The following is a 24,738-nucleotide window of genomic DNA, read 5'->3' as shown; positions in this document are numbered from 1 at the left end:
GGCACGGTGCGGGGCAGCTGAGGGCGAGAGCCGGGCACGGTGCGGGGCAGCTGAGGGCGAGAGCCGGGCACGGTGCGGGGCAGCGGCTCCCAGGGGAGCCCCGAGCCCGCCCCGGCCGGCGGCTGTGGCGTGTGGGCTGCGGGCGAGGCGAGCTCCCGTCGGAGGCTCCTTGCCGGCAGCGGCGAAGCGAGGCGAGAGCCCCGKCGAGCCCTTCCCTTCCTGAGGGCGGGTGCTGCTCGCACCTCAGCACCGCACTCTCCGGGCCGTTCGATGCGCAGCCACGGCCCCGCGCTGGCCCGGCCTGGCCCCCGCTCTCCGCCGAGCCGCTCGCTGCGCCTTGAGCCACGGCGGCTGCGCCTTTAGCGGCGGGCGAGCGGGCGGGCGGCACCGGCTGGCGGCGGCGGCGTTGTCGTCTCCCGGTCGCGTCTCTCAGCGCCGCAGGCGAGGGGGCGGCGCGGGGCCTCTGCCCAAAGCCCATGGGGCGCCGGAGAGCGGGGTGCTGGAGCGCCCGGCGGGCCACGACCTGACACGCTGAGGACGCCTTGGCTGCGAGCGGGCAGCCCTGAAATGGCGAAAGCTCCACTCCCCGGTGAGTGCAGAGCCCCCGCGGCGGAACGGACGGGAGAGCGGGGCCCCTGGCGCGGGATGGGGCGGCCCGAGGGGAGCGCGGGCCCGGAGCGCGGCGGGGATGAGGCTCCGGCGCGTTCCCGCCCACCCGCGGCTCTGTGGCAGCGCCGGCTTCGCGTCTTTCGCCTTTGGCCGCACGGAGCGGTGAATGCAAACTCGTGTGAGCGGGGCGCGGATACATTTGTCCTCGTCGTCGTTATGGAACTTGGCCCTCTCTGCCTTCGGCGCCCGCATCTGCCGGTGCCGTGGTCGCTGCCCGGCCTCCTCGCCGCCCTCCGCTGCTGCTCCTCCGGGAAGGGTCTCTGCCGGCTCCGGGGCAGTTCCGTGGCTGCCTCCCGGTGGGGCCCATTCTCGCTGCCGCCCGCTGAGAGGAGCAGATCGGGAGGCAGCGCAATACAGGTGTGCTGTTGGGTGGAATTTGCCCAAAGCCTGCGCTGCGCCTTGCCCGTTCACGTGCTGTAAGTCGTGCTTCCTCCGGAGCCTGAGCAGTGTAGAGGTTGGAGGTGCGTTGCCTGGGACTGAGACAGGAATTTAGGATGCTCAGCAGCAGCAGCAGCAGCACCCTGATGTCCCGTGCCCAGTGGCAGGTGCATCCTGACCGAGGTAGCAGATGTTCTCTGTGCACAATGGTCAGAACAGATGAGAGTCCAGCTGCTGATGCAGAAGTGGTTTTCTTCTAGGTTGCAGGTAGAACCCATTGCTGCTGCAGGTGAAGGCCTAACTGCTGCGACTGAATGGTCRGTATGTGACATTAACCTGGTGTTTGGTGCCAGGTCTGGATGCAGCTTTATAGGAGCATGGCAATATTAAAGCTAAGCCCAAACGGTTTGATTTTGGGTTCCCCCCCGCCCAGCACTGTTTATTTCTTTTCTCCCCCAAAATAAGTTTGGATTGGTGGCAGGCCAGATATGTAACACTTATGAACATGAGAGCATCAATAATTTCAGAGCAKGCAAATATAGAATTGAACAAAATGTTTCTTTTCCACCTTTGGAAGATGAAGAAGTAATCAAATGGGGAAAAGGTCTGTTTTTTTCCCTTTGGCATTAGTTTACAGTCTTTTTTAAAWTGGATAGGAAAATAAGCATTGCTTTCGCTTTCTGTGATAGATGAGTAATGCAGCCTGCCTACATAGCTTGCAGGTTCAAACACAATTTCACAAAGGAATTTTAAATTATGGTACTTGTCTTGAATGCTATTCCACTGACTTCAGTAGACAAAGTATGTATTTTGATACAAGCTTTGTGATGTTGTCACCACTAATTTCAAAGAAAAGAGTAGATTCACAAAGGAGGTCTGGAAGAAAATATCTGGTCTAGGAGTAGGTAAACTGTGCTGCTTTTATTAATTGAGCCTGCTGAGTTTATCAATGTGAGCTGCAATATGCACAAATATAAAAAAATGTGTCTGTTTTGTTTCTATATACCCTACCTTGCAGCCCCTGCCACTGCAGTAGCCTTASCTCAGATAGAAAGACCAAACTCGTGAAAATGTGCTGTTTGCTCCCTGTTGAATGACAGGTGCACTTGTAAAGGGCTTTTGACATGATCCACCCTTGACTAGCTTGAGTAGCCAGATGTCACTGAGTGAACTCCCCATCTGAAGCGCTTGGAGTAGTCCATGTGCAGAAATGTTTGGGCATTTGCAGGATTTTTGTTTGTAAAAACATGTAGAGACAAATGCAGATCATTACCTGACATGTCCCTGTGGGAGTGGTGGAGTATCTACTCTTCATCTCTGACTTCATTTTTAACAGAGTATAGTGATTCAAAAATGCCAGATACTCCTCAGAAAGCCAGAATCTCTGCACTAGGAGAATAGAGTCTTTCRGATGTGTTACAGGCAGTCCACCTACAGTCGTTGCAGGAAAAGGTTAGAGAATATTYGTATCTTCTCTGGTTTTGGGAGTCAGTTTGGAGGAGGGATGATACTGCTGAGAGGGAGGGTGAAGTTGATTTCTGCTGTGGGGAAGCTGGCATCTGAAGCATCAAGAAATAGCTCTGGGAGATGTACTAGGTTTACAGGAAAGTTCGGTCTAGGATTTGAGGTCTGAACAGTCATGTTAAACTTCCCTCTTCCTCCATCTCACTAGTAATCCTGTAAAGTGCAAGGCTGCAAATGTCACTGATACSTTAAAATAGGGGCTTAAAGGCTTGCATGGCTTAGTTTTCTGATGTGTTTCCTGTACTCAGCATTCAAATACATGCCCATCCTTACTGTCTGCTGTGGAACTGCCAGTGGAGGGATATACAGAGTAGACAGCCAGGGATTTCTCACTGGAATTGCTGTAAGATAAAAGACACTGCATGAGGAATGAGAGAGAGGASCTGGTTGTGTCAGGCACATCTCACCACAGTGGAGTCTGGACTGTTGCAGCAGTTAGCTCTTTCACTTGACAAGAGAACCTGCAATTTGTCTGGATGTTTTTATCTGTAACTGCGTCTCTGGCTTTGTCAGCTGTGCATTTTGACAAGGGAGCTTGACATCTTGACTTGATCTTCCACGTTTTTTGTCCCCATTCCCTTTGACCTTTTATGTTCTCTCCACCTCTCCTCTCACCTCCTACTGTWACTTCTCCCTCTCCTCCTTTAGCCTCAGTTTTGTAGGCCTTCCACTTCATGTCCCCCCTCAGCCCCTTCCACTTGCAGTGTGCTTCATTTCAGCTTCAACTGATTTCATTTCAGTTCCAGTCTCTGCTGCAGGTTCATTCTGTGATTTTGGATGGGTTCTCYATGGCCCTGGTATCAATGATGGTCATGTATGGTCCATCTTTTTTTGGGTGTGAGCATGCAGGCRTGGACTTCCTCTGAGCGTACTTAATGTTTTCACTCTGGAATTATTGAAAGAAGGATCAGCATCTCCCTCTGTCTTTTATGAGCTCCTAAGTCTTAGGAGTGCCTTCAGTAGTTAAATTCACATCATTTTAACATAAATCTTCAGTTTTACATTTGCCAAATAAGAAATAAAACATAACTAGAAAATCATTGTGGATGAACTTGGACTCCAGTAAGTCTTCACTGCATAGTCATTAGGTAACACTGTGTGGGTAGCTCYGTTAAATCTCTTAATGGGTAGGCAAGAAGCATTTGAAACCAGCAAAACAGAAAGAAGTGTTATTATGCAACAGCAGTCTGCAGCAATAGCAAAGGTTATTCCTCCTACCCGGCATCTCTGTCCAAATGGGAAAATGACTTGTGCTTTTAAATTTTATTAGGAAAACTGTACCCTGAATGGTACATTCCTAAAGCAGGTTTTGCCAAGTGGAAATGTTTTAATCTGTGCAACCGAGTCGTTTTTTTTATTATTTTTTTTTAATTGAGATTAATTCAGTCTTCAATATTTGATTATTTAAGAGACTTAGTTTCCAGTAGCTGTGAGAACACTGTATGCTGTTTCATCTCTACCTAGGTGTGATGATAGTATTCAGGAGTACTTTTTTATGATCAAGTGTGTTCTGGCATGTGCTTATGTCTAGGCTTGACTGGAAAAGGGAAGATGTTTGTTACCAAGCAGAAGATAAAGGGAAAGGCTGGGCCTGCTGCGAGGCTTGAAATATGTGATGACAGTGAAATGAATAATATTGAATTAGTTTTACAGCTGTTCTTTTCATTCTCTGAAGCAAAATTATAAAATAAGGTATTCAGCAGTTGACAGTGTAAATCAAATCAGTGAGTCCAGGCAATGCCAGGGTTTAATACAATCAAGAAATGCTAATAGAGTCCTCTGAAGGTGCCTGATGCTAATCTGCTGGCACAGAAGGAAGCAGATTCAGTCAGACCAATGTTTTAGGGCAATGCAATGCAGTCCAGCCAGCAAATCAGTCTAGATATGGAGAGCTGTTGCAGTGAGCCTTACACGGATTTGTGCTGTTGACTGTGGTTAAGCTGCTTCTAAATCTAGAAGCATTCCCAGTGCAATATAATGAAACTGATGCACCCAAGAACTTTTCTCATAGCCTGATTTTATGCCTGGGTATTTGTGACACTTTTGCCTGCCCTCCCTTCACATTCTACATGAAACTCCAAGGTTCCTGGAACCATGAGCTCTTTTTTTTTGTCAAGTGAGTACTATTACTGATTTTCAGCCAGCATAGTGGCAGTTCTTCCCCAGGGAATTGCTGTTTGCTTTGGAGTATTTTTGAAGTCTTTACAATTTTTTATTTACATAGCCTACTCCCTCCTTTCCTTCTCTTCCTTTCTTTATCTTTCTTTCTTTCTTTCTTTCTTTCTTTCTTTCTTTCTTTCTTTCTTTCTTTCTTTCTTTCTTTCTTTCTTTCTTGCTTTCTTTCTTGCTTTCTTTTCTCTCTCTCTCTCTCTTTCTCTCTCTCTCTCTTTCTTTTTTTCCCTCCGTCCATACATCACTCTGGGTTTCTTGTGGTGCCTCACATCTTGTGCTTTTGAAATTTTGAAATGCCTGCTCTTCCGAGCATTGATCCAATACAGACTTGTCTTCATTAGAAGTTCAGAATAATGTCCTTTCTACCCCTATTTTGATGACTGTAGTGTACCTATATTTTAGGAGAGGTATGTGTCTGAATGGTGGGACTCCAATAGCTGTCACATATCACTGGATACATTGTCAGTATATGCTGTACTCTTGTAATGAATACTGACTCCTTAATAATCAATTTTTTAATCCTGTTAAAATGCTATTAATTAATTATTATTTTTACTCACATCTTGGCCAGCTAAAATCTTCTTCTTCCTACCACCCTTCACTTATACTTCTGATTAATTCAGCTATAGGTGGAGAAAATGAAGAATAAAAGGCTGTGACCTAGTGGCATGTTCGTGTTGCTCTTTTACTACTGAGAGAAGAAGAATGCTTTTGTGACCAGGGGCTAAGGATATTAGAATCGGGYCTGATGTCATCATTTGCAGAAATGAATTAAATGAAAGACACTATACTGATGGGTAATGAGTGTCCTCTCTATAGTAGTGAGAGAGGGATGTGGTGGATTTGATCCCTGATTCTCCACTGATTGTGGGGAGATTTTTGTTGTTAAYATGAAGGAATATATTTCACTACTGCTTTCTAGTGTTGGGCTTCTTAGATGTAAGGGGAAGTGATACAGTTAAGCAAGTCTGGTTTACTAACTACAAATTAGTTTGAGCATGATAATTCATTAGGACCATCTAAGCTGTCATGAGTATATATCTGTTACYATACCATCTCAGGTGTGGTTTTGCCTTCCTGTCTTCAAATGGCAAGCTTCAAATGAAAGCCCCAGGCTCCAGCTCAGCAAAGCTCTATGATGAAACCAGTTCAGTGAGTGAGAATTGAGTGGCTTGTCTACAAATCTGAGCCAAATAAGATGGCACTTCTTTCAGGAGTTACATTGAATTTAAGTGGGAGCTACTGCCATGTCCTGGGGAAATGCTGCTTTGTGTCTTAGAAACAATGTGCAGTTTGAGTGTTGGAATGGAACAGCTAGATGAATTCCACAGGAAAAATTTATCCTCTGAGGTCACTGCATTAGCTGAAAGCAATACAAGCTTATCTTTAACAAAAACTTGTAATGGCTTTGTGTATCATTAAGTGGAATTATTTTTTTGCCATCCTAAGAGCTCTTGCTGTCTGATAGTTGAGATTAAAGTATGCAYGATGACCATCCTCCTGAGGCACCTACAAAAACTGTTCCTTAATGGGTTGGGTTTTTTTCCTGAGGCAGAGGTGAACATAGCCTTGTACTAATGTGAGTCTCCTGTTTGCAGCTGGCACGTGCCGATTTGGTGGTGCTCAGCGGCACATGCAGAATGTCCTCAGAGACTCCGTCGAGAGCTCCGATGATGAATTCTTTGATGCACGAGGTGAGTACACATTTTTGTCCTCTCCGAATTTCCCCCCCCCCAATTCTGCAACAAGTGACTGAGCTTCTTTGTGAATAAACTGGCAACATTGTCATCATCAGATAAAATGTTCATCAGTTCTTCTATCTAGRATGTGTGAATGGACCTAAATTTACAGGAGTTTGGTGAGGTGCTGGGATGGATGAGCGAGCTGCCCTGAGCTGAGTGGTGTCAGAAGCAGCAAGACACCACCAGCACAGACCTTCTGGGTCTCTTGGGCCCAGGTTGTTCCCAGGTCAGTTGGTGTATGACATTACAATGGGAGTGCTCGTGTTCACAGTTTCTGATGAAGGCCATAACAGTTGGTCTGTCATGTTACTGATGGCCAACTTGTAAGACCAATATCTTAGGTTTTCCACTCTATCAAAAGTTTCACTGGAGGGACTGGGATCTCTGCTTGTTCAAGGAGCAATATTTGAATGCTTGTGGATTTAATCACAGGGTATTCTTACTTGGAAGGGACCCACAAAGATCATTGAGTCCAAATCCTAAGTGAGTGGCCCATATGGAGATCAAACTCGTGGCACCATTCTCTAACCAGCTGAGGTAACTGCAACAGTCCCTACATCATCTGTGAGACCCTGAATCTTGACATGCTCTGTAACATGCCAAGTTTTGTTCTGAACTGGGAGAAGAATGTGTAGGTTGTATGCATACGCAATCTCCCTTTCTACACGGATTTCACTAAATTAAGTAGTTTGCCATGACAGATGAATCAACAGTCGAAATATGTACAGCTACTTCATCTCAAACACAGGTGCTTGATTCTCTGTTTACAAGGCTGCCAGCCACAACCTTCTTTTAAAAACTGAAATTTGACCCCAGCTGTTTTTCAGAATACAAAAGCAGCTCACTGATGTTATGTTTTAATGGTTCCCACTGCTGTGCATGCTGCCTCGTACTTCAGACTGTCTATGAAGTACAAATTACACATGGGTGAATGTAGAGTCTGGGATAGCTTCCAGATTCTCCCATGAAGAAACACCATAGTACTCAACTCCAGCTGCACTGTGCAGCTGCAAAAATATCAAACATTGATGAAGTACTTTGTGTAAGTGACAGAGAATGCAGAAAATGTTATGCTGGAGACAAAAAAAGGGTGTCAAGCTACCTCATTTTTAGGAGGTGAAAGCCACAGTCTCTCTCCTGGACAGGTTTCCCTCGCTCCAGCACAAACAAATTCATCTTATTTCTTTGATGCTATGCTTAATCTACTGATAATGYCAATTACTTCAGCCCACACATATTGCCTGGCTTTCCTTTGTTTCTTGCTTTCCATGTGACTTGCTGTAAGATAGGCAAGAATTTTACAGTGTTTATACATAACATGATAGTTAATGCAGGAACCTGCCTTATAATTTAACTGTAACATATCTCTGATCACAGAATATTAAAGTTACAGCTGAATACATCATCACAAAATTGTCAGAATACAAAAATCCATTGTTAACTGGCATTTTTACTCAGATTTGAAAAGCTACTCAAAGAAGCCTGCACATTCCCATTTGGCCATTTTATCAGACTTCCACAACAGACAGGCAAACACCCCCATACCTATTTCCTCCCCACATGCCTGCCCACAGCCTTTAAGCTGAAAAAGAAATCTTCCCTAACACAGCCCTGGAAGCACACCTCTCTCAGTTGTTTGCAGATCTTTGCACTGGTCTGTGTAAGGGCCATCCACTGTGCTGCACACACGTGTCAGTGTTAAGGGCCATCCACTGTGCTGCTGCTTGATCTTCAATTCCAACACTGGACTTTACTCAAGAAGAACAAAGCAGGAAAACAAAATTTAGAGCAGAGAACCGTTATCACCCATTTTTATCTATCTGTGGAGAAAATGTTCCACCTGTCAGCGAGACATTTGCCCCTTCTCGGCCATAAGCAGCTCTTGAGGGCTGCACTGCTGCTGACTTGACCACTTTCCATCTGTGTTGGTGCAGCTGCACTGAGGAGCTCAGGGGGCAGGACATTTGTTGTTACTCCCAGTTGGCAGGAGGAACAGCAGTAAGGACTAAGCCCAAAACATCACTGAAACTACCTATCATTCTCTGATGGATTTCAAAACCACTTGTTGAGGAGGGGACGGAAGAGACCACAACCACCACGGCTCCTTCCATTCTTCTGTGTACAATTCAAATCAATCAGCCTCTGAGAGACAGTGACAAAAACCTGAGCAAAATGCTGTGCTAAGTGTTTGATTATCTCTGCCTCAGGGAGCAGCTGAGATTGCATCAGGTCTCAGGGGGCTTTGCTGGATCCTGATAAATCTGATAATGACCTTTATCATAGTTTGTTAAAGTATGAATKAGGGAGAGATAAGATATGGTGATGACTATTAAGTGATTTATAGTGTCCTTTATACAGATCCATATTTCTCCTTCTCCAGTATCAAGATCTCTCTAAATGAGAGAGGTACATGTGACACAACATGAAAAAACATAATTTTTTTTAATAGTTTAGAGACCTACTGCAAGGTAGGTATTTGAAAATTATTATTTTAGTCAGAAATGTCCTGTCTAAATTATTCTATTATTGTTCTCCCCGTATTAGAGCAATTCTCTCCACCAAACACAGTACAAAAGGACAAAATTTGACCCATTCTCTGAATCTGCCTTAACAAGTAAAGAACTGTTATTATTTATTTTACTTTTTTTTTTTTTCTCTGTGCTTGACCTAGGTACAAAGACCATTCTGGGCTGTATCCAGCTGGGTTGAAGTGCTTTTAGTAAATTTATTCAGAAAGGATTAATGCACCCTTCTTGCCAAACAATTGTTAAATTGAAGGAAAATGTATTTCTAAAGCTTATAGACCTGTTTGATTTTGAGTTTGTTTTTTATGGAAGAGAGTAGGTATCGGTCTATGGGTGTTTTGTGCTATCAGTTTYTCCTACCCCACTCCCTGGATGGGATTGCAATAAAAGACATGGTTCTCTGTGCTGTGGACTTGGTTCCATTCCGTTATGTCTCTGTGTCCCTAGATGGACATGTAAAGCTTTACGTGGCACAGGCGGCTTTGATAGAAGTGGAAAAAACATTCTTGAAAAGCCTTGAACTGGTGTGGTCCGTGCTTTCCTCTGCTCTGCCTTTTGAATGTTTTTCAAATAAAATAAAAAAAAAATTAAAAAACCAAACCCAAAACCAACCAACCACTCAAACACACAAAGTGATTATTACAAACTATGTTTTAAAATGACTACTCAAGGGAAGAGAAAAAATTTAGGCAGTCCTCTCTTTGTCAAGTTTTTCTTGCACATRATATAAGAAGCATATAGGATTGCTGTAGGGCATATGAGTAGGCAAGAAGTTTTCCTGGACAGTCCAGACAGGAAAAGCTGTCATAAGCTGCATAAGCTGTTAYGTATTCCCATTAGGGGCTCTAATTAGTGTTTATTTCTCTCTCAATTTCTAGTTCTCACCCTGTCTTTTTTCTCTTGTTTTTCACAGCAATTTATTCTATTCTTTTTTCCTCTTACAGAAGAGATGGTGGAAGGAAAGAGTGCTATTCTCATAGGCATGAGCCAGTGGAACTCAAATGACCTTGTTGAGCAGATAGAAACAATTGGGAAGCTTGAAGAACAAGGTAATGTTTAGCTTACATTACATRTTTATTTAGAGTTAACAAGAACATATGACTACTGAAGCAATTTGTTTTTAGATACTATTTAAATACTCTACAGAAGTAATGTCATTTTACTGCATCCCATCGTTAAAAGATTTACATAGATATGTAAGTAGTATTTTAATGCTGAGAAATAAATGGCAGTGATCTCTTTCAGGAGAAAACTTTGGTAGACCCAGTAATATAAATTTATTGGCTTCAATGGGAAGTCAGTGTTGGATTCAGCTCAACAGCTCTGAGATAGATGACAAGACTAAAACTTTTTTTTCTTGTATGCAACATGTGAGAGACTTCTTGCTGTCACCGGTTTATTTTGCTCCTGAAAGTTAACAAATCCTTATCTAGAATTCCTGTGGGGACACATACCTTCAGGTGTATTTGGGCTATTTTTGTGTAATGATGTGTGTAACTATGTACCACTGAAAGGAGTGAGAAATGGGCACTGATAGACCAGGAAGAATCTGGGACTTAGAGTAAAGGCCTAAGCAGTGTTATTGTTAGTTTGACTCCTAAATTGCCCAGTTGTTTGAAAGCTGTGGAGCATCTCAACCCTGTATGTTTCTTCTTCTCCTTTGCTCTTTAGTAGTCGTGTATGAGGTCTGGTAGTGTGTGTACACGTAAGACTCATTCAATAAAGGAACTGTAGCAGTTAACAGGAGCTATCTCCTGTTGTGGTTTTCAGAGCAGGATTGGGCTCAGTGATGCATGTCATTATCTKCTTATAAACAGTGCAGTTTGCAAAACTGCATCTGCAGTATATTTACAATATTCTTTATCATTYGTTAATAGAAAGCATATGTCACAGCCTTCATGTGAAAATATTTCTTATGATAGATTTGTCATTATAAATGGCTAGCAATAATGCAGCAGATGGCAAGAAACAGCATCATTTCTCATGAGAGAATGATAATGGAAATAGCAGTTTTCTTTTGGGACTATTACTTTATTCTTTGTAGCCAATGCAAGTTCTCTTTTTTTTTTTTCCCTCTAAGTTTCTCCCTAATTTACATGACAGAATAACCTGGATATTTGAAATGGTCTGTGAAATAAAAAAGAGGACCTGGCTTGATTCTTACAATGGATGTGAATTTTACTTCGTGGTCTCAGAATGATCATACAAATTTTCTTCTCCTAGATTTGGGGTACTTACTTCTTTTTTTGATCATGTGTCAAACCTGTAYCTTTCATGCCTGCTTTGAGATGTTGAATCGCTCTTTTTTCTTCCACCTGGCTTTTCTCTCTGAGATCTGATGTTCTTCACGTGAAGAGGCAGAGCAACAGCTTACTTCAGGCAAAGCTGGAGGCACGGAGCTTGCTTAATGCCTCTGTAAATGGCTGGTGAACGTGTATGTGTCTRTATATATGTATATTTATATACCAATGCCAGGGGGAATTTGGGTCTAAAACAATCCCTGCCAGACACACTGGCTCACTGGTGTCTGTGGTAGCAGKGAATGTTCCAGTCTGCTGAAATACTTAGTGTTTTACTCATTCAATTAGTTGGTTTAAGATGGTAGCCATTGTTCCTGACTGTTGACTGCTAGACTGAAAAGCAATTTCTGTGTTGTTGCATGTAATTCTGTGGAGTTGCATGTAATTTAAAAACTGCAGTATGGACTGTATGGACATACAGTATGGACTGTTTGCTGTCTTCCTTATCGTTCAGCATTTGATAAGCAGTAGACAAGTGTCACTTCCTGGTTTTACTCATCTGCTTCGCCTTTCTTTGGGTACTACGTATTACTAAGAGCCATTTAACTACGAGGGTGGTTCTTAGTGGGTTGATATATAGTCCTGACAGAAAATGCTCAATAGGTCCTGCTGTTTTTTGTAATGAAGACTTAGTTTTAAGTTGTTTTAATTTAATTTAAATGTTTTTTAAATTTATGTTCTCCCCAAAAGTGGAACTTTTAAATTTCATACTGTTGGTATAGTTGTTTAGTAATGAGGTCAGCATTAAATATCTGACAATTTCRGAAAGAGTGGATTTGGTGGAAGTTCAGGATTTATGATGTTTCTGTTGGGTTTGCTTTCTGATATTGTGGTTTTTATTGTACTCTTTTGCTTTATGCAAATAGTAAATGACTAATACAATAAATCCTTGCCTGTCAGAAAGGCAAGARTAATGCCTCAATTTTAGTTACAGAGAAGTGTAGACACAGGGCTAAATAAATTTCCAGTGGCTATAAGGGATAATATTGGTAGAATCTGATATAGAATTCACTCTCAGTCCTAATGTGGAAGAGTAGAATGTTTAAAATGTGTTTTGGACTAAATTTAGTGTTTTTAGAATAACCTGGCCTGACCCMTCTTAAGCAGTGTTCTTGGTGAGATGAAAATTACAGTCCACTCTCTTAGGTTCTGGCACACTGCCTGTAAATAAATGGCGTGGARCCTCAAAGAAGGTGTGGATTCCAAATGCCAAGAAAAATTAAACTGAGCCAACTATAGCATTATGGAGTGTATTTATTTTCTTCTGGTGTGCTGGAAGAAACAGAGGAAAATGTGTCTAAATCCTGAAAGCTGTCTGTTATCTACTTTGGTATTATTATTTGGTACAATTCTCTCTCTTTAACTCCTAAAATTTGGTGTGTGTCATGGAGGGAGAAAGGCTTCCTAGTTTTTCTAGGAACAGTTAAGCTTGATGAGATAAGTGGAATTTTAAGACTGCAATATTCAGTCAGCTGAAATTTTAAATTACAAATTTCTAGTATCATCACTCAGGAGGGTTTTAAAACCTCCTCCCCTCCCATAAGAGGGAGGACGAGTTGTTAGAGGGATATGATTCACATCTTGTCTGGAATTTCCTCACTGTTGGAGGGAAAGGCACATTTACCCTCCCCAAAGAACTAACCATGACAACATTTGCTAAYCCAATTTCATGTTACAGCTGTTTCCCAGGTAACTAAGAATGCAGCAGTAGAAAAAGAATACTGTATAATGAAGAGACCAGAAAGAGCCTGTAGCAATTTTCTTCAATGAAGAAACAGTACAAAAAAGAAGTAGATTGTGCTACATCATCTTTTTCTCTGACCTTAAGGCCAGGGAAGATTTGTTCAGAGGGCAAGCTTGTTCACAGCCAGCTGTAAAAATAGAATAGAATAGAATAGAATAGAATAGAATAGAATAGAATAGAATAGAATAGAATAGAATAGAATAGAATAGAATAGAATAGAATANAATAGAATAGAATAGAATAGAATAGAATAGAATAGAATAGAATAGAATAGAATAGAATAGAATAGAATAGAATAGAATAGAATAGAATATTTTCAGTTGGAAGGAACCTGTAATGATCATGTGGTCCAGCTGCCTGACCCCTTCAAGGCTGAACAAAAGTTAAAGCATATTAGTAAGGACAATGTCTAAATGCCTCTTKMACACTGAYAGGCTTGGGGCATTGACGCCTCTCTAGGAAACCTGTTCCATTGTTTGACCCTGCTCTCTGCTAAGATGAGCTTTTCAAAAGCTTCCCAAGGCAAGGCAGTGGTCAATGTCCTGTTTTTAAAGCTGACRCTAGGAATGTTCCATCACTTTACATCAGGCTGCTGCCCAGCCAGACTGTCTAAAGAGCAGACAAGTAGGTTTTATAGTGTGATTGGTCGTGCTCCAAAGTCAGTGCAGAAACTTTCGTTGTTGTGTTTATAAGTGAGGATTTTGGATGCATGATCSTGTTGCAAAAAGGTATTGGTGAAGCAGTGTGTTTCTCTGCAATGTCGCTTCCTATTTTTCAACTTACAAGGCTTTTTGAGGAGAATTTGTTTTCTGCTCTATGGTCTGTTAGTCCTCTCTTGCATCATTGCAATGTAGCACTGTAGTTATTTCAGGGAGTTCCCCATGTAGTCAGAGCGGTTTGCAGAAGAACTGCATCCTGAAGATTTTTGGGGAACTTGAAAGGCTTAATTCACTTGCCTATATGTAGGCATTTAGGTTCCTTTTAAAACATACCAAAGTATATAAGATACCTTTATGGGATGACCAGAGGGATGCAGAACCTCAGGTGACCTCTTCTGCTGCTGCTTCAGACAGGCACAGATGATCAACAGCAGCTGCACTGGTGCTACATGSCCCTGGATAAGGACCTGAATCCTGTTTCATATATTGCTAATAAGAACAGAAAAGCCTCTAATRTGTAGAGCTGCAAGAAACCTTGTGTATTGTTCTGTTTGTCTACAGGACTTTCTGTGAACAGAACTTTCTCTCTTGAAATTAGGAATGTGCCTTACCTGCCATAGATGTCTGTAAAAGGTGGCAAACAAATATTTATATGACCAATATGTCTTTTTTCCTTTCAGGTGAATTATATAGAGCCTCTTTAAGAAAACAAAGGTTCCCTGCACAAGGCAGTATTGAAATACATGAGGACAATGAGGTGAGATTGTTTCCTAAAACAAGCCGTGCTCTTTTTCAAGGTGCAGACATGTGAAAGTACTCTCATATTGTGTTATGTAATTGTAAACTCATTTGATCACTTAGTGTGTTTTCCCCTTGTTCAGCGCATACACATGCAATAATTGAAAATCATCACAAGCTTTTTAGACATTGCATACTTAGGTGGAAATAAGACTCAGTTCTCTAAAGAGAAATTGTTATGTCTGCTTAGTACTTGAGTGGAAATGCAGGTTTTGTGAAGCACTTTCAGCAGCAATCATGAAATTGATAACAGAATTGCTTTTTTTTAGAAGCAGAAAGGAATCTCAACACATTTGGGTCCTTCCAGCAAAGTGATTAAGGTCCTCTGTTCACATGTAGGACAGGTAGTGGAAGTGTCTGCTGTTTCTGAAGAATTTGAATCCTAYAGCCCCCTGGAAATTATGACAGTCATTGACTGGCTTCAGATGTCCACTYGATTAGTCCTCGAACACCTTGTCTAAGTCATGGCTGAGCTACTGCTGAGAGGCAAATTAATTTTATTTCCTTTGAGTCTTCCTGTGAAACATACCAGTTAAATCTAGCTGAGAGACTTCTCATAACAGTGACTTCAGCAATATTAACCCATTTGAATTTTTCATTTTTGAAGCTTTCACTTCCATCAACATCAGCAATGCTGCTTATTTACAAGCAGGCATTGTCCATGGAAGGAACTACATTTAGCTTTTAAAGGGAATTACATTTCTCTTCTGAAAACAGGAATGAAACCTTTTGGAGGAGGAAATTGTAAATCAGTGCATGGAAAAGTGGAACCTGAGAGCTGCTCGTATGATTCTCCTGTATTTGAGCAGATACAAGTCAGGTCAGCAAAATGTCTTCACAATGAGTACTTCTACTGGATACTAAAATTCATGAGCTGAACAGAGATAGTGGAATAACCTACAATTCTCTCATTTTCAGCCATCTCTCTGTCACCATTATACAAGTTGCCCATTTCCTTTGCTTCCAGAACTTAAGAACAAACTGTCCAGAGCATTGCCTGATTCCCAGTAAATCACCCAATCTAGCATTTAACGATCCTTAGACAAAAAATATTACTGCTGTTTTCTCTGTGTGTTCATATTTGGTCAGGAACTAGAAATCTTAAGGAATCATGTAATCCAAAGTGAAGAGGAAAATAGCAGTCAAGATTTAACAACAAAAAGTCTAATCTTTGACTCTATTACTGACTTCTTTAAGTGCACATGAGTCTCAAGGGTTAAAGAAAAAAAGGTGGAATTGTGAGACATTCAACATGCTTTTCTGGTTTCAAGTAGGAAATATCTTGGTTATTCTACAAAGCTAGATACTTGTCTGTATACRAGCCTATTCACATATTCCAGAATTGTTCTGTGAGTTTTATGGATATCAGCAGTGTTGTCTTTTTTTACTTTTTCAGTAAGTGTCTGGGTAAATTACCCATATCTTTCATTTTAATAAAAAGCTACCAGTCTCAAAAGTCTGAGACAACTGTATCATCKGCTTTTGCAGAAGGTTTTCATTGGCAGAGAAATTTGTTTTTTTTGAACTTGTGATGATTTGAATGAGGAACTTGCCAGTAAATGAAGCAATCATTACGATACCTAGACAGATGATTGCTTATGCTGCCTGTTGAGGTTGAAATTCTTCTCTAGTCTCAGAGTATTTGAAGTACCTTTTGATGTACAAARCTATCTTAATCTTTGTTGATCTGAAATCTACATTTGTGTGCACAGGGTTTGTGTCAGAGCATAGTGTGATTCAGGCACACTTGAATTAAACGGAACACAGGACTTGCACACACCCCCACCCACTCCAGTGAAAGGAAATATCACACAACTATCACGGTGGGGGCAGGAGAAAGAAGAAATCACTGCTAATATTGACACCAAGTAAGCCAACAAAGCCCATAAAAATGCCTCCTCCTTTCTTATTTCCTGTTTTTCTCACAGGAAGGAGTTCAACACCAGATCTGCAAAACTCATGTATTAATTTTGATTCTACACGGGGGGAACATATTAGACACTGGAGGTGGAGACCACAGCACCAAGCTGGCRGACATCAACACCTTCAGTTCCGTGTTTGAGAAGGTGACCCGAGCCCATTTCCCTGCCTCTTTGGGCCACATCTTAATGAGACTTGTTCCCTGCCCAGCAATCTGTTCAGCAGCTTTCTCCCTTGTTTCCAGGTAGGTTGATTTGTATTTCCTGGTGTTTGGTTTTGCATTGTGGCTTTGAATGACTTTCCGTGACCCATATATTTCATAATGAAATTCTGCAAATCCTTCTTAATCTTTTGCTGACTGCAAGACTTGAAGCAATCTTTTATCCTTTTCTAAGTGGATGAATTTGTTTTAAAAAACATTTTTCATTGATGTCTTCACTTCAGTAGCTGCTCATCCTCAGCTGCTTTTTCAGTCTTGAAATTCAGTCATTGAGTGAGAGAATGTTTCCAGGTAACATTAGTTTCCATGACATAAGTATTTTAAATGGCACGATAGAGAAAGGAGAAAGAAACACATACTCTTGGAACTGCTTCAACTTTTCTACAAGTGCAAATCAAGATTAACTATTGAACTCTGGTGAGGAAAGGAGAGAATCATATTTTCTTGATTTCTGCTTTCCTAAGCAAAACAAAACTTCTCTTGGCTTTATCTGGGGCTTCTGTAGGTGATGGTTGCTCTTATAGTATTTTTTTGTTGTGATGTAATGCCCAGGGTTACATTTGAAGCTCATGGAGAGCAGAAAACCCTGCAGAAGACTTGAGGAGGTCTAAAACCATGTTTTGATCCATAAGATGGAGAAATGGTAATGCCTRCTGTCCAGATGACAGAGTTAGAGAGGACAAATGGAAAATGCAATAAAGCTCTGAAATACTAGCTGGACTTAAAGCAGTGACAGGCATCGGAGGAAGAGGTGGCAGGATGCAGACCACACTGGTGAAAGTTGTGCCTTACTGCTTGCATCATAGAAACATCATTTTCATAATTTGCAACATGGAAACAACCAGGAAAAAAGTATGTGTATGTGCTACTCTGTGCGTATATGTATGCAAGGTGCTGCTCTGCAAAGCAAGAGGACTGATACAAGAAGAGGTGAAACACTAAAGAGTGTTTGGAAGGTCATTTTTGTGCATTTGGGCCATTGGTCACCATTTTTTTTTAAGCAGTTGAATTCTGTGAGAAGATGATCCTTCTTGTGTTCATTCATTGTGAACTGCAATAGCCCAACCTGTTTCTGTTAGTAACTGCTCATTCTCTAATGCTTGTGCTGCCTCTTGCAGTTTTCCTGATGCTAACATATCCTTTTCTAGCCTAAATCCCTACAGCTATGATGAGAGCTGTCTGAGCAGCAGTGAAGACCACATCCCCCTGGCTGCCTTGCCTTTGCTGGCTGTTTCATCTCCTCAGTACCAGGATGCAGTTGCCATGGTGATCAGTAGAGCCAATCAGGTTTACAATGAGTTTCTCAAATCTACTGATGGGGCTGGTTTTAATGGACAGGTAGGACTATTTTCTCTTGCATCACAGTAAAATCCCTTCAGAGCAAGGCTCCTTTTTAAGCCATTGTGTTGAGCATTTTGAGTTACACATGTGGGACAACMTTACTAATATGATGAATGAATGTTAACATAGGATCACCTACACAAAGTGCCTTCTCAGTATCCAGCACGAGAAAGGCACTTCTGGAATCCTGTTCACTATCTCATGGACTTACTTAGCTGGTAGAAGATATACATTAGCTGGTAGAAGATTATATACATTCTCCCACAAGCACTTTGACTCWTAAGCTCTTACTTTGTTACTGTACAATAAGTGGGGTATGTAACGAACTTGGCAGCCCGAGACAAACAATCATCTGCGTTGATGAGTTCTTCACACGTAGCTGATGGAAAAATTGAGACACCTCCGAGAGCCTAAGAAATCCAATACTGAACTATTATTTCTTCTTTGCCTCCATCACTATAGTAATAAAGCAGTTGGCAGTAAAGAAACAGAGAAGACAAATGCTCAGTGTTGCAGATTTCCTGTCTAACTCTTGGGAAATAATGCGATCTTTCTGTTGTGACCTGCTCACCAGTGAAGTCACCTACAGGTTTCTTCCGACTGACAGTAACAGTCAGTTACTGCTCCTGCTTCACTGTCTTTAGTCAACARAACCTCCTGCTTCACACAGAAATATGATATTGATGCTTGGTGTGAGTTACTGATATTATTTTGTTATGGGGCCATCTRCAATGGCCAGAAACAGGCACTTTAAGTACAGTGACCTCCACACTTAAGGAAAGAACATACATTTAATATAGAGTACAGTGTAAACTTTAAGGAAGCATGTGCCTTATTATACAAACAAATTATTTTCCATGGCACTAAYAAGATTGTGCTGTGATATATCAATATTTTTAGACTAAAATTTGGGTTGAAGYCATTCTTACTACGCATAGTAAACTGTTATTGCTTGAAGCATAACACCAACCCAACTGCAGTGACAATACATTATGAAAGGTGAAATTATGTAAAGAACAATGATACCGGTGACAAAAATAATGTGAAAATTTTTTTCTATGCAAGTTTAGTGTTATGATTTTTTTTCTATGACAAAGCTACAAGAAAGTCTCCCTGTTGTGTTTTACAAATAATATATATTATTTCCTGTGGAAGACTCTGCTTGACCTCTGTATGTTCCACAGAATTTTCACCATCAATTATCAGCACTGTTAAAATGGAAGTGACTTCTCTGTGCTTTTTACAGTGCTTTGTTTGCCCCTTAGATAGAAATTTCAGCTCTGCCTCTGAATAAGTCCTGTACTGATCAAATATGTATAATATATACTGACACATACCCTTTGTCTATCTCTCCTTTTGTCATTTTGTTTCAGATTCTGTCAATTTATATTGCAAGTTCACTTGATCAGAGATTGCCTTTTGATTTTATATAGTATCTGTAACTAATTAACTTCTTTCTTTTAATGCYAGTAATAATAAGGATTAGAAATATAGTGGTAAATTGAGGAAGATATTGCCAATTCTCTACAAAAAGTATTGTTAATTTAATTAAGATTAGCTCTATCATATGGTTTTCAATTCTTCATAAACTTCATTATGTGGCATAGGAGTTTGAAAATCAGAGAGTAAACTGGCATACACTGTTCAGTTGTATACAACTTTAGAACCAGAGATATCTTAGGATAGATGTTACATGAAAGTATTTTGATATTTAATTTTTAAGTGTTTTTTGTAATTTTAGTTGAGTACAAGAAATGTACTCAATACAGCAAGAGTGCTATATATATATGCACTGAAAATGTTTGGGATTTTTCCCTTCCTGCATCTTTAAGAACTCACTTTTCCTAACATTCTTCACTTCAGATACAATATCCTGTATCCAAAACTTGTAGTTTAGTGTAGTAGCCAAGCTGAATTAAGGTTAGAAATAAGGTAAGGTTTGTAACATCTTCTGTTATGCTAATCGGAGTTGGGAAAAGCAGATTAGACAATTGTTTCAGTTTGAGAATTGGAGGGAGAGGCTTGATGGGGCGTGTTGTCAAGCTATTGCTCACACTCAAACATGSACAGGGGCACAGGGAGAAACAATGATCTCGTGTGGGGTGGGAGGTGTTCGGTGGAATTGGCTKGTGAGGGAGCTTTTAGTGTACCAGAAAATTGCTCCTGAATTCCCAGTTTCAGTGTTGTATGTATTTTTAATTGCCACATCCATACTTTGAAGATAACTTCTATGTTTATGTTAAATGTAAAGCAAGAGTGAATCTCTCTGCTTGATGCCTCATTTTAAAGTTCTGTTCCCTTGTCCTGACAGGGGAGTGCCAATCTGTTGTGATTCACTCCCCTRTGTGACTCTGAAGGAAACGTTTAGTGGCTTGAAATCTTGGTGACACCAGTCATCCCGTGATCTGGATTTTTCGAGCTCGAATTTGGCTGCAAGCAGCTGGAAGAGTTCTAATCCATTTGACAGAACTCCTACTCATCAAAATAGTCCCTGGGATAGATATTCTTGGCRTAGGGTGTATTTCTGGAAGTAGAAGAAAGTAGCTGCAGTGTAAACCAAAGTGTAAAAAACAGTAACGAGGGTGTGCAGTAAGACAGAAACTCCTCTGCAGTGCTGTGATGCTTTTTGTCTCTTTTAAATAAAACACTTGCTACATCTCCCAAAAAAATCTTTMTTTCAGGTATGTCTCATAGGTGACTGCATTGGAGGAATTTTGGGCTTTGATGCMATCTGCTATAATTCTAATACAGCTTACGAGAGTCGGAACAGTAGCAGGAGAGGAAGCATCAGCAGCATCCAGGTGAAGAGAAAAAAATGGCACACATCTGAAACCCTAKTGATTCCTTTGCTGGAGAAAATCAGCTCCATATAGGCCGAGAAAATTTAAGGATTTGGTAAATTACCATGATAGAATGGGATTCTGCCCATATACTAAAAATTTGCTGTTAAAAATTAAGTTGTCAGCTTCAGTTTTATGATATACAGAAATCAGCAGCAAAGGCTTTATCTGTTAGTCTTTAAAAGAGGGTTATCAAATGCCCTTTATTGTATCCTTAATTGTAGATGTGAATATGTCCTCGCTCAGTGATCTCCGGTAGGCTGCCATTTTTGTTCAAAATATTTTTTTTTTAATTTGTTCACCTGGAGTGTGGAATTCCTTATGCTACTGCCTGGGAGTAGTCTAGCTGTAAGACAGATTATAAATAAGTTTTAGAGATTAGTGAAGGAATGCCTCTTTCTTCATAAGGAATGCAGGTCACCTGGGGATCTTTGAATGGACCAGTGAGTTACTATACAAGTGCTGCATTTGCAGAGAAGAGTGGATTTATTCTACCTGTGATCCARGGAAGAATTTACTATAGGAAAGGACAGGTTTTTAATTAAAGTAATGCTAGCATGTAAAGTTCATTATTGTGTGCAACATGCTTAATAAAGAAAATTGAAGTTCAACTGATCTTATGTACTTCTGGTCAAGTGGATATGGAGTGGGTGTGATGAATTACAGTTGATGCTGTGAGGTGTCTAAATCTTCCTTTTACTCTTCATTTTCTGAAGGATAATCCACTCCTAGCAGAGGACTCCAATCTGTGTGATGACAAACACCTGAGCAAAAGCAATACTGACATCTCAGGAATGATGGAGGATGAGAAGCAAAGGCAGCCGCTGCCTCGGAAAGGGAGTGACTCTTCCACGTTTGACTGTGACACTATAACACAGCACCATGCTTTCCTCTCTAGGTAATGCTGTTCAATGACCAAGCAAAAGAAATAGGCCTGCCCTTGAGTGGAGCCTGKTGGCACCAGAGCACAGAGGCATTGTTAGTGTTTGTGGTATGTTTCTGGAGGTTTGCTTACAGTTTTTTTTCCATCCCTCAAACAAAACCATGGATTTAGTGGGTCTAGTATGAAACTTCTCACATGTGGAGAGTTTTTTTATTTAATCTTTATTCAGTTGTGAAGGTTTTGAACATACAAAAATGAATGCACAAAATTCTGTTTCTTCAGTACAGCCACTCACAACAAGATGGATGAATACTTTATAATTGTAGATTTCTTTCTTACGATCTCTCTGACTTCACTTTCAGGATTTTTATTAATCTCTGGAGAAATAACAGCTTCAGGTGCTCCCATTGGTCATTGAGCTTTTCAAATCAGCTTTAAAACAACAACAAAACAATCCCTGCATAAACATTTGCCTTAAATGCAAGAAGGAGGAGATTTGGGGGAGAAGTGAACTTAACTTTCCTTTATCCTTAAAAACTTTTGAAATACGTGGGATGGCAACATAAGCATTCCCTTTSTCTCATTGTTCCTTCTATTTGGGTTTTTACTTACGTGAATTATTTGGGCTTTTGTTTCTTCTATCATTGTATTTCCTTTATTTCACTGTGAGTGATGCAGAGGAAGAAGTCTTACTGTGTGTTGAAGTTGCAATTCTGCTGGAGTTGAGCATAGTGCAGTGCTTGGATCTAGAGCTAGAGCTATCTAAGCAGCCTATTTCGATATTTTTTTTTTTCTGARTACCCTCTTCCTTATGTTTGATTCAGTCTTTTCTTTGTTCAGCATCCACTCAAGTGTGTTGAAAGATGGTCCAGACCTTCCGCCAGTGGATTCCACTCTCTCAGAAGTAAATCTGGGCCGTTTTGAATTTGAGGTGTCTGATTTCTTCCTTTTTGGATCACCTCTTGGTTTGGTGCTGGCCATGAGGAGCACTGTTCTGCCTGGCCTGGATGGTAAGCTCTTCTTGGGGTTAAAATACAGGATGTGTAATGACCTTTGTAAGCAAAGAGGCTCTCACAAAAAGGAGGTAAATAAAGGTGCCTAATTAAAGATTAGGGAGTGAGGTGAGTTTCTTTCTTTTGAAAGATGGGAACATGAGCATCCATAAGGTGACTTAAGAAACTGCAGTACTTCCTGTCACCTACCTGCTTCTGTTGTCACCTAGGTTTGTCACAGGCCCATCAAACCATTTTGCTGGTAAATTTTGAAGTGCTGAGCATCACAGCTGTAATGCTCAGTAATATATTTACAAGATTTTTAACTTCTTTTCCCTCCCTTGCTTCTCTGTTTCGTCTGTTTCTCTGGCTGCTCTTCCATCTCTACATGTCTGCATGTGAGATTGTGATAYCTCTGTAAACTCATGTGCAGTGAAGTGTTCTTTACATGCAGTTAAATTTATTTTGACCACACGTGTGCTAATCTGGAGTTTGCAGAAGACCATATTAACTGTGTTTCTGTGCAGACTCCTTGAGAACTGTAAAGGGCCACTACTGATCTCTCTCTCTCATTCTCATCCAAGTWTGCCAGGTCCGACCAGCCTGCAGCCAAGTGTACAGTTTCTTTCACTCTGCTGACCCCTCTGCATGCAGACTTGAACCATTGTTGGAGAAAAGATTCCATCTCCTTCCTCCATTCAGTGTCCCACGGTACCAGAGATACCCACTCGGGGATGGAAGATCTCACCAGTTAGGTACAGTGCCTGTTTTCATAGCTCTCATTGCCTGTTGTTCTCTTAAGTGTTCTCTCCTTACACAGCTGAAGAGAAATCGGAATAGCAACGTGCTAACATGTTAAAAACAAGTCATCTGGGACTGAGTAGCACAGGCCTACTTAACAAGTGTGGAACCAAAAGATTATGAAGAAAAAATTATTCTTGCACATGAGGTTTGTGATACTAGCTGTGTTAAAAAGGGGTTGGAAGGCAACACTGCTCTAGTTCAAGTGTCACTTGGAACATTTCATGTCTTAGACTATCATTTWAAAAAGTTTATTTTTATGATTAGTTGATCTTTGCCTAGATCTTCACATGTTGTTTCTGTTGGTCACTTGTGGTTGGTTTGTTGTGGATATCTACAAGGACARATGAGAGCACTGAGCATTCTTGATTGCTCTTCTCCTAGGTGGGCTACTAAACAATAATTATGTTGGGTAATAAAGATTTGAATGCAGGAGAAAAACAGAAATAGACTGATTTCTGAGGAGAAAAGAGGAAGTTGTGGATGAGTAAGGTGGAAGGAACAGTGCTTTTTTGACTTTATAGAAAATAAGGTAAAATCATATAGGTATGAAGTATCTTTGACTTATCATGTTAAGCAAAAAAGGACTTTGTCAGTATGTATCTGTACATGCTTTTATATTAGATTTATTCTTTTTGCTACAGATTCAGATGTAAATCCAAGCTTTGGCGGGATATTTGAAAAGGAATTCAGGATTCAGAGTTTAAGGTTGGAGGCTAATACAATAAAATGGCAAAGTTTTCTTTTTGTTGAAACTAGGAGAATTGCATTTGGGACCCAGTTCTAACTCTTATTTGCTYAAATGTGGTGTACATTGGATGCAAATCAATTTGAAAAGCAACAGTCGATCTTGAGTTGCTCAAGGTTTGTTTCTAGGTGTTGGTTTCACTGCAATGTGTAAAGATCTGGCTTGTCCTCATGAATTGATTTAGGGAATAGCTAAGCTGAGAAACAGTCCAGACTAGGGAATGTCTGCTTTCTCCTGGTTGAATTTTCTTGCAATGGAAATACGTACCTTGCTTTTTTTTCTGACTTGGAGCTACTGTAAAGTCTGACTAACTAGTTACAATGCAGTCTGTTTACACCAAATGCTARTTATTATGCACTGCCCTAAACAGCCTTTTCTGATAACCCTTCTCATCATTAAACAATCTCATTTATTGTTCCTTTTCTCATGAGAATAGATGGTTACAATAAGAGCAACTCTGCTATCTGACAATCCTGATAGGT

At 40.8% G+C, this 24,738-nt stretch overlaps 1 protein-coding gene across 1 annotated transcript in view; it reads left to right on the top strand.

Moving 5' to 3' along the window:
* Nucleotides 1–405: 405 nt before the first annotated feature.
* PITPNM3 (PITPNM family member 3) overlaps nt 406–24,738 on the top strand; it is a 38,035-nt gene continuing 13,702 nt past the window's right edge. Inside the window, exons 1-10 of the mRNA XM_057385657.1 lie at nt 406–589; nt 6,342–6,437; nt 9,955–10,059; nt 14,394–14,470; nt 16,440–16,675; nt 17,800–17,989; nt 20,674–20,793; nt 21,549–21,730; nt 22,556–22,725; nt 23,292–23,462. Coding sequence (XP_057241640.1) covers nt 568–589; nt 6,342–6,437; nt 9,955–10,059; nt 14,394–14,470; nt 16,440–16,675; nt 17,800–17,989; nt 20,674–20,793; nt 21,549–21,730; nt 22,556–22,725; nt 23,292–23,462 — 1,369 coding nt within the window. The 5' untranslated portion in view covers nt 406–567. The remainder of the gene's footprint in view (nt 590–6,341; nt 6,438–9,954; nt 10,060–14,393; nt 14,471–16,439; nt 16,676–17,799; nt 17,990–20,673; nt 20,794–21,548; nt 21,731–22,555; nt 22,726–23,291; nt 23,463–24,738) is intronic.

This window comes from Malurus melanocephalus, unplaced genomic scaffold (genome assembly GCF_030028575.1).
Source record: "Malurus melanocephalus ecotype Western Australia unplaced genomic scaffold, MMel_1.1 scaffold_853, whole genome shotgun sequence".
In the NCBI taxonomy this organism is placed as follows: Eukaryota; Metazoa; Chordata; class Aves; order Passeriformes; family Maluridae; genus Malurus; species Malurus melanocephalus.
The sequence above is the reverse complement of the archived record's forward strand: the minus strand, read 5'-3'. Positions and strand labels throughout refer to the sequence as shown.